We start from the raw sequence: 11,982 nt of genomic DNA, 5'->3' as shown, positions 1-11,982 counted from the left end.
CGGCTTAATCCACTGAGCCACCCAGGCGCCCCCCTTCCCTTGTTTTTAAGAAATCCCCGCTGGTCTCTGCTGCTGGGCACAGGTACATCTGAGGAGAGCAGGGAGGGTGGCTGGTGGGCCCGTGGACAAGGTGCCCGTGACACCGAGGTAATGGGGAATGTGTGTCCCGGGCCCGGGCCCCGGCCCCTTTTAAAAGTCAGTAACTTCACAGGGAGCCTGGGTAGCTCAGTCGGTTGGGTGACTGACTTGGTTTCAGCTCAGGTCGTGATCTTGGGGTCGCGGGATCGACTAAGTGCCCAGCACGGCGTCGGCTTGGGGCTCTCTCTCTGCCCCTCCCCCTCGCTCTAAAACAAGTAAAAATAAGGTTTTGAAAAGCCTGTGACTTCCTGAGGGGCAGGGCCACAGGAAGGCCCTGCCACTGCACCTGTGTGAGCCAACCAGGCTGGGGGCCGCGGGCTCACAGGTGGCTTCAGAATTGGGGGCTGGAGGCACTTTCGGCCACATCCTTGACCCTGGAGGAGAGAGAATCACCAACGGCCACCGACTGAATCAACCTTGGGGGCACACGGAGCCGCCACAAAACCCGAGGGGCTCAGACAGCTGCGGGGTGGGTGAGTGCACCCAGTAGCGGAGGGAGCTGTGCCCCAAACTCCGCGGGAGGAAGCCCCCGGACCCAGGACCCTTCGCCTGGCTGCTCGTGACATTCTTTATACGGAACGGGCAAGTCAAGGGCTTTCCTGCGCTCTGGGAGCTGCGCCAGCAAATCATCACCAGTGGGGAGGGGACCCGGGGATCTGCGTGAATTCGGGCGGAGACCCCGTGCGCCTGGTGTCAGAAGGGCCGGGGACAGAAGGCATCGGTGTGGCAGACCCAGCTCACGGTCACAGTGCCCAAGGACCCCCACTCTGGGCGTCTACGCCCTCATGTGACCCGTCAGGGATGTCGCTGGCCGGCAGACAGCAGCAGGTGACTGTGTCCCATGTGAGCTTAGGCTCTATGGTCACGCCTGTTTTATGACCGTAAAACAGGGTGTTCCGCGCCGCACTGGACAACGAGGCAGGTAGCCGGGATGGGAACCCACGGCCTGGACTCTTAGCCATACCACTAAACCCCGACGGGGCTGGGTGAGAATGAGGGAGGGGGGAAGGCCAGGCTGGGGGCTGTTTCCCCCAGCCCCCCGGCAGTGGGCTGGCTGGAGAGGAAACCAGAGCCTGAGCCTGGAGCTCTGGGAACACCCCGACCCCCTCCCCGAGACGTTCCTTGACATGAGCCTGCTACAGAGCCCCCCACATTTTCTGAGAGTCCTGTCTTGGCCAAAATAATTTAATAGTTCATTTGGACCCTGGGGCCTGCTTGTCCCTCCCCAGCCCCCGAGCCCCTAACAACCTCCCCACCCTGCCTAGTCCCGGGCTAGGGAGTCAGAGGCCCCAGGCCCAGTGGGGTTGGGTTTGCCCACAGCGCCTTTTAGGGCACCCCTGGTTCCTCGAGAGGCTGGGTCAGGGTACCCCAACGCCCCCAACACCCCCTCAGACTCCCGCTCCCATGCGACACCCCAACCCCATAACCAGAAACTTGGGTGTGCAGCCCTGTGCCAGGCCCCCCTCTGTGGGGGACATGGGACATCTCAGGCTGGCCTTGGGGGAGTCAGGATGCAAAAGCAGCCAGATCGAGTCGAGCAGACAGCTGGGGGGACGGGGAAGCCAGACCCAATCACCCAAGCTCACGGGCCAAGCCCCGCAGGGCAGGCGCGCGGCTCTAGGAGGGGGTTGCGTGCAGCTGCTCCAGCCCGTCGGCGTACTGGAAGGCCGACCCGGTCTCATACTCGTACATGTCCAGCGCCACCTCGCAGCTCTCCCGCACCACGCGCTCAGGGTCGGACGTGTGGGCCCGCAGGGCGGCCAGACAGGCGGGCCGGGCGATGGCTCCCAGGGCCTCGGCGCATTCGTGCCGCACCATGGGGTTCTCGGCCTGCTGGGCCAGGGTCGCCATCAGCTGGGGCACGGCCGCCTCGTGCTGCAGCTGGCCCAGGACGTAGCCGATCTCGTGGCGGAAGAGGGCGCTGCCGCAGTGCAGGCCTGTGGGCACGAAGGACCAGGAGAGGTGGACAGGGGGCTCCCTGTGCCCAGGACACCCCGCCCCAGCCCCGGTGGTCAGTGCTGCTCGGGGGGAGGGACCGGCAGCCAGAGCGGCAGGAGAAGTCGGAGAGAGCAGAGCCCGGTAATAAGCTGCCCGCCAACAGGCACTGGGAACACAGCTCTGCCCTCCGCAAGGCCAGACGGGGCAGGTGTGGCCTTCCCGGGCCACGGTCCCCTGACAGCTGCTCCCACCTCTCCTCGAGCCCATGTTACGCTCTCGAGTGTTCAATGAGGAAACCGTCAGGGGCACAAGACAGGTCATGCTTTACACTGATGGGGAAACCACCACCAGGAGGGGCGCCGTGACTGCCCTGGACCAGAGGCCCCTGAGGCTGGGCCAGGGCTCAAGGCCACCTGCCTGCCTGTGGCCCCCACTCCCAAGCACCACCCAGCCCCACTGTGCTCCTGCCCAGCAACCCCGGGGACCCTCCGCCCCGCGGCCCAGGGGCCAGACGACCAGCCGGCATCTCCCTGCCAAACAGAAGTTCTGGGAGCGCAGAGAGGGCTCCAAGTCCTCTGGGGGCACAGCCCGGGCAGGGGGCACAGGGGACCATGACGGTCCGGGGAGAGGCCTGCAGAGAGCGCCCTGCAGAGCTGGGACGAGAGCGACTCAAGTCACAGTAGCGGAAAGGGGCCCAGGACACCGGGGCCGCGCTGCCAGGGATTGGCTCCCAAGTCCGCGGCTCGCCAACCCGCTGTCTGCCCAGGCAACCCCCCCTACCCAGCCTTCCCGGCCTCGGCTTCCCACGGAGAGCTGGGGGGAAGGCTGCCCACCCGCAGGGCCCGGGACGCACATTCCCCGGGTCACTCTGCGGCTCCGTTTTCGCAGATGCCGCTCCTGAGCAACCCCCGGCGCCCTGCCCGTGAGCCCCGCCCCCAACTCACCCTCGGCCAGCGCCAAGGCGGCCTCCTCGCCGCCGGCATCCCGCAGGGCGAACATGGCTCGGTAGCGCTCGAAGAGGGGCCGGGCCTCGTCCAGCAGCACCTCCCGCAGCCGCCCCACGTCGCGTTCCTCGGCGGCAGGAGCAGGGTCCACGGACAGGTAGGGCCCCGCGGCCGCCGGCTGCCCGCCGCGCTCCTGCAGCCACTCCAGCCGCCGGACGGCCAGCTGGCACGTCTCCGCCACCTGCGGGGACAGGGGTGCCCGGTGGACATGGGGACCCCCTTCCCCACCCTCGGGGGCTCTATCATTCTGGCCGGAGAGAGACCGCAGGGGCTTGTGCGACGAGGGAGCGACAGGAGGACAGAGGGCCAGGAGCGGAGCGGAGACCCGCCGGCGGCGGAGGGGGCGTCGGGTGGAGACGGCGGCGCGGAGTCCCTCCCGTGGGCCACATGGAGGGCGAGGCCAGGCCTGACCGCTCAGCCCCGCAAGAGGCGGCGAGAACCTGGGGCTCCGTCCTCGAGCTCATTAGGAAACGTGAGTGCTTTAGGTCTGAGAGGTCGGAGACCTCCGCTCTTGGGGCCGAGGCCGGGCGGCGAGAAGCAGCCGGTGGGACACACACACGCCCACCCGGAAACCCGCACGCAGCTCCCGGCAGCACGGTTCAGGGGGCCGGAAGGTGAGAACGACCCCAGTGTCTGTTGGCGGGACAAGACGTGGGCCCGGGAGTACCAGCCGGAGCAGGGGCGAGGCCCCCACGCAGCCCCGCGGCGGACCCCAAGCCCACGACGCGCAGGGAGGGAACCAGACACAGAAGGCCACAGGGGTGTGAGTCCACGCGTGTGACACGCCCAGACACTCCTCCACCGACAGAAAGGGGGCTCTGGGGGCCGGGGATGGGGAAGGGCATTCTTTTGCGGCGATGGAATGTTCTAGAACTAGGACAGGGTCGCACCTCTCCTAATGGTGGACCACACCTCCGTGGACGCTCTAGAAACCACCGAAGCGTACCCCTTCAGAGGGCGAAGTCTATGTTATGTGAATTCTATCTCAATAAAGCTGTCCCCTGAAGAATGAAGGGAGGCAGGCAGCGGGGAGACGGGCGAGGCGAGGTGGCTCAGCCGGGCAGGACATCGGTTTGGTTTTGCGGAGAAGGGCAGTGGCCCGTGACCACCCTGGCTGTCGCCCTGTCTCCCAGGACCCTGGCAGAGCGATGCCCTGGCAACCAGACACAGAGGGCGGCTGGTCCAGGCCGGGGGGAGGGGACTGTCAGGCCACGTACCTCGATGACAGGGTCGGAGGAGAACTGCTTCAGGACCTCCAGAACGCCGGGGTTCCCGATGGCCCCCAGGGCCTCGCCTGAGAAGAACCACACAGACAGCTCACGGTTGGTTGGAAAATGCCGCCAACAGGTTGGGGTGGGGATGGGGGGCACGGGGGGGGCATGACCAGCAACACCGCCTCCTTTGTGCCCTCCCCTGCCCCGCGCCCCACGGCTCTGCTTATATCTGTGACCCACACCCTGGAGCCGGAGCGTGGAACTGGGCTGGGACCCACCCCCACCCCCTGGCCCATGCCTCCCATGCTCCTGGTCTAGATGGGGAGAAAAAGACAAGCGTGACAACTTGGGGACATTGGTCACCATGGAGCCCCAAGAACACCCAGGGGAGTAGAGCTCGTTGGAGTGAGCCCTGGAGGAGGAGGTTTCATGCTGTGACATGGGAGAGGAAGGTCAGCAGAGCAAGGCAGGGCTTGGCGGGGGAGCCGGACCATCTCCCCGTGGGTCCCTGTGGGCCGACACCGGCACTGAGCGGGAACAGACCCGCAGCCAGCAAACACTCATGCCCACTCAATCCCTTTGCAAGCAGGTAGAGGACGCTGCTGCCCACAATCATGAACACCCTAAAGGACCTGAATCCGGGTCAGGCCTGCCCTCCTTGCCCACAGCCCTCAGAGTAAAAGCTGGAGTGCTCCCCGAGGCCCCCCAGGCCCCTCCTCTCCTCTTCTCTCCCTGTCACTCTCTTGGCTCCAGCCACAGGGGCCTCCTTGCCACTTCTCCGGGGAGCAGGCACGGTACAGCCCTAGGACCTTTGCACAGGCTGCATCCTCTGCCTGAAGCACCTTTCTCCAGATAACCGCCTGCCTTCATTCAGATCTCTGTCCGCCGACTAGAAAGGGTGAGCCTTCTGGTCCTCTCACCCTGCTCCCTGCTCGATGGCCTCCTCAGCACCCCACGTGTTTCCAACATCACCCAACAAGGCGTTCTGCAGTACTGGACGCTCAAAAATAGCGGAACTCACGGGAAAGGTGAGGTTTGGAGGATGTTCTTGGTGAGGACACCTCCAACAAAAACTATGCCTGGCACCCTGAGAGTTACGGGGGGCAGCCTGGGGACAGGGGGAGGCCCAGCAGAGCCGGGGACTACTTCAGAGGATATGAGAAATGTCTAAAATGAGTGAGATGGGAACAGAGCGCCCCCCCACCCCCGATCTGCCAAGGAGCTCACTGGTCACAGAGACGCAGCCTCAACAGCCCCGGATTGCCACGGAGTTTACTCCCTTCTCCTGTTTCCGGTGTCCCCCAAGGTCGCAGGGCCTGCTTCGCAGCAGGTACTCAAGAAACTGGCCCGGGGAGTGACGTGAGCAAATGAAATAGACACCAGGGGCTGGCAAACTCGCTGCCTGGCTTTGTGTGAGCAAAAAATGGTTTTTATCCTTTCATTTTTTATTTTCAAAGATTTTATTTGACAGAGAGTAAGTGCGCACAAGCAGGGGGAGCGGCAGCAGGAGAGAGGGAAGCAGGCTCCCCGCAGAGCAGAGAGCCCGATGCGGGGCTCGATCCCAGGACCGTGGGATCATCACCTGAGCCGAAGGCAGACACTTAACCCACTGAGCCCCCCAGGCGCCCGGTTTTCACATTGTTAAATGTCTTTTCTTTACAGGCGCCCAACTGGCTCAGTCAGGAGAGCATGTGACTCTTGGGGTCCTGAGCGCGAGCCCCAGGTCGGGTAAAGAAAAGACTTCAAAATAAAATCTTGAAAAAAAAACTATATATGTAAATTAATATTCATATATAGTATAAAATATATATTATATATAATACATATATTTATATATGTATATATATTTATATATGTATATATATTTATATATGTATTATATGTATATATACATAATATGTATATGTATACATACGTAATACATATATATACATATATATGTATATTATATATACATACATCTATACAAATATGTATATATTTATATATGTATAATATGTATATATATAATACAATATATGTATTGTACAATATTACAATGTATTGTACAGTAATACAATAAATATAAAATATAAATATCAGGTATATATATTTAATCAAAGGGATGCTATTTCCTGCCGTGTGAAACTTCCATGGAGTTCAAACCCGAGCGCCCACAGGGTCCCACCAGCACGTGGCCATGCCTCTCTGCAGACGGCAGTTTACGGCGGCTTAATCACGAGGGCAGAGGTGAGTCTTGGCAACAGAGACCGTCCGGCCCACGGGGCTGAACACTTCGCCACCCGCCCTTTCCGGGCAAAGGCCGCCAAGCCCTGCTCCAGCTCACGCGGGAGGGAGAGGGGGCACACGAGGCAGAAGGGACGGGGCAGGGGAGGGGGTGAAGGTCCGGCGCCCCCGGCCTGGCCACTCACCCGCCTCGTGGCGCACCATGGGCTCCTGCCGGGTGTCCCGCAGCACGTCCAGCAGCACGGGGATGGCCCGGGGGTCCTGCATCTGGCCCAGGCAGTACGCCAGCTCATGCTTGAGCAGCGCGGAGTCGTCGCCAAAGGCCCGGCTGATCCAGGCGACGGCTCCGGGGCCCCCGAGCCCGCGGAGGGTGAAGAGCGCCCGGAAGCGGGCCTGCAGGGGCTGCCGGGGGTCCGCCAGCGTCCGGCCGATGGCCTCCACGTCCTGCTCTGTCACCATGTCGCCGCCGCGCCCTCCTGCCCGCGGGCCTCGCGCAGCCCCACCTGAGCTGAAAGCGGGGGCTCCCGCGCGCCAGAACCTACGGGCAGAAAGCCAGAAGCCTGGGTGAGATGTTCTTTTTTTTTTTTTTTTTAAAGATTTATTTATTTATTGGACAGACAGATCACAAGTAGGCAGCGAGGCAGAGAGGAGGAAGCAGGCTCCCGGCTGAGCAGGGAGCCCGATGCGGGGCTCGATCCCAGGCCCCCGGGATCCTGACCCGAGCCGAGGGCTGAGGCTCAACCCACCGAGCCCCCCCGGCGCCCCCGGGTGAGGTGTTCTTCCCCCACCGGCGGAGTCGTTCATTTAAGAGCTCGGACCCGGGTGGGGCGGGCGTCTGGGCTGAAGGCCCGGCCTGGCCCCGCCACCTGCTGCGTGGCCTCCGACTTGCTGCGTCCCCTCCCTGGCCCTCTCGCCTGGGCGTCAGCAATGACTTCTGCTGTCCTGGCCTCCACAGGTCGCCAGGGACCCCACGACCCCCGCTCCCTGCGGCCCCTCCCGCACGGAAGAGGCTTGACTGGGGCAAGCCCCCGGGTATGGAAGCAGTGACGGGCCGGCTTCTGAGAGCGGGTCACGAGGGACGCCGTGGCGTCCTCCTCGCCCTATGGAGGGCCCCACGAGGCGAGGGACCGAGGCCTCTGGCCCCCAGCCGCGGGAGCGCGGGCAGCTCCCCCAGCCCCCGTCCAGCCTCCAGCCGAGGCAGCCCCAGCCGTGTCCCGACTGCCACCTCATGAGAGAGTGGACCCGGAAGCTCCCGGCGACCAGGCGCAGATCCCCGCACAGACTGTGGGAGAGCCGGTCTGCTGTTGCTCAGAGCTGCTAACCGTGGGGCAGTTTGCGACGTGACAGGTAACTGAGGCGCGAATGCTTTCAGCTCGTAAACTGGACCCTTGCACAATCCTCCTGCAGCACCTCGTTATTCCAAACTCCCTCACAGTCCCGAAGGCCCTGCCCTGACCCCTGCCAGCCCTCTCCTCTCTTCCCCCTCTACCCCTTGCTCATTCTGCTCCAGCCACATAGGCCTCCCGGCTGTTCCTCCAACATACCAGGCCTACCCCAGGACCTTTGCATGGGCTGTTCTTGTCCTCAGGAACACTCCTCCCCAAATGCCCCCCTCCCCCATGCTCACCCTCTCACTTTTTGGGTCTCAAATGTCACCTTCTCAGGGAAGCCTTCCCTGATTACAGTCGTCCCTATTATTCTTTTCCCTTGTTCTACTTTTCTTCAGAGCCCTTAGCCCTACGAGAAACCATACAGGACGTTTACCAGCTCAGCTGCCTACGGTGGGTCTTACCCCTCATCAGAACTCTGAAGGCAGGGACCGAGACTATCTTCGTCGCCACTATATTCCCAGCACTCAGTAGGCCCGCAATAAAAACCAATCCTACCGGTAACAGCGGCTGATGCTTACAGGGACCTACTATGTGCCAGGCCCCTCTGCTAAGCTCCTCACACTCATAAACTCATTTACCTCTCCCCAAAAACCTCTGAGATGGGCACAAGGCTCGTCACCCTTCTACAGGCGAGAATGCAGACACACAGGTTAGTGACTTGCTTACAAGCTGAGCGAGGAGTCATCAATCCAGGGAGCTGGGCTCCACAGTCAAGCTCTAAGCCACAAATGCTAGGTTGAGTGGACGGACAGAGACAAAATGACCAGCCTGGGCTGGGAGGAGGGGTGCCATCTCTGTCTTCTGGACCAGCGAAGACCTGGGGGACGCTTCGTAAAGCTTGCTGTGGCATGCCGGATCCCCTGGAGGGAGGGGAAGCTGCCTGAGCAATCCAGGGAGAGCACCAGAAACCAGGAGCGAGCGAGCCGGCCAGGCGTCAGGGGCCCCGAGCTTGGACTCTGCTACACGGACGAGCAGCAACTTGCGTGGGGTCACACGGCACGCCAAGGGCAAATAGGGCCCAGGACTCCTGACTCCTGGGCTCTGCAGGATCACCTTCAAGACACCCGGAAAAGGCCCTTCATCGCCTACCCAGCCCCAGAGTCCTTAGATTCCTGGGAATGAGGGGAATCTGGCCAACAGGGCAGCTCCAGCTCCAGGATCTGCGGCAGATCTCCAGGGCAAGACCCGAACTGGGGCAAGTCTCTGGGCTTGGTTTCTGCATTTGGAAGAAAACTACAAATAGCTCCCAAGTCGGGTTTCCCTCTAGTCTCTGCTCAGATATTCAATGTGCAGGCAGGAACTCTCTGAGCACCCGGCTATAGCCACGTAAGCCCTCTCTGTGCCGCACTCCCCTTCGGCTTCCCTGCGCATCTAACAGCACCTGGTATCCGGGGTATTTCACTGATCAGTTTCTTACTCTAGAAAATCGGTGCCTGGAGGACAGAACCTTATATGTATAAAAATAAAGAGAAATCTGGAGGCGCCTGGGTGGCTCAGTCGGTGAAGCGTTTGGCTTCGGCTCAGGTCTTGATCCCAGAGCCCTGGGATCGAGCCCTGTATGGGGCTCCCTGCTCAGTGGGGACCTGCTTCTCCCTCTCCCCCTGCTAGTGCATGTGTGCCCTCTCTGTCACATTAATAAACACAATTTTTTTTAAAAAATAAAGAAATCGCACACACACACACACACACACACACACACACAGAGGTATCTACGCTGCTTTGTGCACTGCTGTGTGCTCACTGCCTAGCCTGGGATCTGTCCCCATGGCAGGAAGTGCCCAAACTGTATTTGAGTGAACTGAACACCCACTGCATTCGCAAGGTGGGTAGAAGGGGCACCTGGACCTCACAGTTACTGCAAGTGAAGGTGTGCTCACGGAGGGGTGCCTGGCTGGCTCAGTCCATGGAGCATTGTGAGTTCGAGCCCCACATTGCATGTAAAGATTACTTAAAAACTAAAACCTTAAAAAAAAGAAAAAAAGGGAAAAAAAAGGTGTGGTCACGGAGCACCTAGTACGCACTTGACAAACCAGAGCTTAAATGTTCCTGCAGGGAGCCCCAAACCTACCTCTCTGTACCAAGGAGGGCTCCCCTAGCCTCCTGGAAGCCCCTGGCTCATACCTTCAGCACGTTCTTCAGTGGGAAGCAGGGCAAGGGTGTGGGCGTGGGGTTGAGGGGATCAGCCCCTAACCAAAGCAGAATCTGGAATCCGCTCAGCCCTATGGAAGCCTCTTGATGAGCTAGTAAGGGACGGAGAAAGGGGAGACCGGGCTCCTTGACCTCCCGCCCCCACCCGAGACCTGTCTAACTAACAATTCCCAACAAAAACATCTCTGGGAACCAACTCTCCCCCAGAAAGGGGTCGTCCCAACACAGGATTCCCCCAGGGATGCTCGCAGGATCCCTCCCCTCGGAAGAGACCCCGAGTTACCGGATGCCTCAAGATCTGTCTACGCGGGCCCCCAAGTACTGGCTCCCTCATACCGCTGGTTCTCCCAAAACTGGAGAAAGAGATCACCCCTCCCGACACGCGCTGGCTCCCAGGGTCCCCCAACCTGGGAATCCAATCCCCGGCGAAACAGGGTCCCCAGAACCTGGGGAAAGAGCTCGCCGGGACTCGAAACCCCTCAGGAGGATGCCCCCCGATCCCCCCAACCAGTCCATCCTAGAGACGGGACCTCCCCACGAGGCGTTCCCCGCTCCCGTACCTGCCCGCCTGGCCCGGGCCACGCACCGTGCTCCCTGCCGCCGAAACGCCCAAACGAGCTCCGGAGGACAAGACCGCCGAGTCCACCACCCGCTGTCACCGCCACCACCGGTGACTCACCAACCGCGACGCTCGCGGCTCCCTCTGGGGGCCGCCATCTTCCCGACCACGTGACCGGGCTGGCCGGCACCAACGCAGCGCTGGGGGGGGGGTCCAGCCAGAGACTCCGCGGCAGGAGGGCGGTCTGGAAGCACGAGTCGGCATCAGTGCCACAGCTCACACTCACACAGAAGACGGCGTCTAAGGGTGTCCCTCAGGGAAGGGAAGGGCAACGTCTACTCTTTCCGCGGAAGACATTCCCTCCCACTCTCTCCCCCCCAGGCACGTGCAAATGGTGTGTGCCAATCCAGTCCGGAGCCCGGCGCGGGGTAGCGACGGAGCAGGCGCCCAGGTCGTGGTCGAGCTCTGGGGGCGTGGCCGAGTTCGGGGGCGTGGCCGATGGCGTCAGGGGCCTGGACTCCCGCCGGAGAAGGGAGGACGCGGGTCTTTTTTTCCGACCCGATGGAGCCGTTCGTTCACGGTTCACTTAACAAATAGTTAATGGGGGCTGAGGACGAGACAGCCTGCCGTCCTTACCCTCGAAAACCTCACAGCCCGGTTGTCTGAGGGAGGCAGACAAGCAACAAAAACGGAAAATAATGGCAGGTGCTGACCCCTGTTAAGCCGCTGTGAGGTCTTAGGAGGCGTGGCCAGGGGCTCCGGTGGTGACGTGCGAGTAACACCTGGCAGGTGCGGGAAAGAGCCCTGGGGACGGTGGGGGAGAGACACCAGACGCAGAGAAGCCTGAAGCGCTCTCATCAGGGAAGCACACCTGAGAAGTGTCCTAACTTTGGAATGTGGAAAAGAAGTCCGGTTGCAACACTGTTTCTAATGGCAAGGGGAAAAATTGGAAAAACAGTAAAGTGCAGCCCCTCTTACGCCTCGGGGTGGGGGGTGTCCAGCCCCGCTCATTCACCGGGACCGGCGCCGTCCCTTTCAGCCTGCCTTCCTGGACGCTGTCCTCACCCCTCAGCGTCTGTCATCTCCGCAGCGGCCACCAGAGGCCACCTGTGGGCAAGTGAGCCAGGCCCCGCCCTCCTCTGCCCACAGCCCTCCAGGGATAAAAGCTCAAATTCTCCCCTGACCCCCAAGGCCCTGCATGACTTGCCAGGTTGTGAGTTCGAGCAGGAAGTGCCCAATCTGTGTTTGAGTGAACTGAACACCCGCGGCCACACCAGCCATGGTACGAAGCTCTTCATACACAGGGTAGATCCGCATCATTCCTAACGTGGTTGGATGCTGCTCACTCTGCTCCAGGCACACAG

The 11,982-nt window shown here is 61.4% G+C and overlaps 1 protein-coding gene and 1 long non-coding RNA gene across 5 annotated transcripts; one reads left to right on the top strand and one right to left on the bottom strand.

Moving 5' to 3' along the window:
* Nucleotides 1-1,307: 1,307 nt before the first annotated feature.
* Nucleotides 1,308-10,799, bottom strand: DOHH (deoxyhypusine hydroxylase). 4 transcript variants are annotated; one of them, XM_045990795.1, is made up of 5 exons: nt 10,620-10,799; nt 6,706-7,058; nt 4,298-4,374; nt 3,021-3,261; nt 1,308-2,075 (listed from the first exon to the last, which is right to left on the bottom strand). In XM_045990795.1, exons 2-5 carry the CDS (start codon nt 6,977-6,979, stop codon nt 1,756-1,758), a joined length of 912 nt encoding a protein of 303 aa, XP_045846751.1. In that variant the 5' UTR covers nt 6,980-7,058; nt 10,620-10,799; the 3' UTR covers nt 1,308-1,755. The 4 variants fall into 4 exon arrangements, with proteins under 4 accessions (XP_045846751.1, XP_045846752.1, XP_045846754.1 ...); XM_045990796.1 differs by having other exon boundaries at nt 10,646-10,792; XM_045990798.1 differs by lacking the exon at nt 10,620-10,799 and adding an exon at nt 10,033-10,160.
* LOC123932523 lies at nt 4,384-6,693 on the top strand. The gene is made up of 3 exons (XR_006816445.1): nt 4,384-5,322; nt 5,957-6,022; nt 6,397-6,693. It is a non-coding gene; the product is annotated as an uncharacterized LOC123932523 (long non-coding RNA).
* Nucleotides 10,800-11,982: the final 1,183 nt, after the last annotated feature.

The sequence above is a fragment of the Meles meles genome, chromosome 20 (genome assembly GCF_922984935.1).
Source record: "Meles meles chromosome 20, mMelMel3.1 paternal haplotype, whole genome shotgun sequence".
Taxonomy (NCBI): Eukaryota; Metazoa; Chordata; class Mammalia; order Carnivora; family Mustelidae; genus Meles; species Meles meles.
Note: the sequence above shows the minus strand (reverse complement) of the source record. Positions and strands in the feature narration are given on the sequence as shown.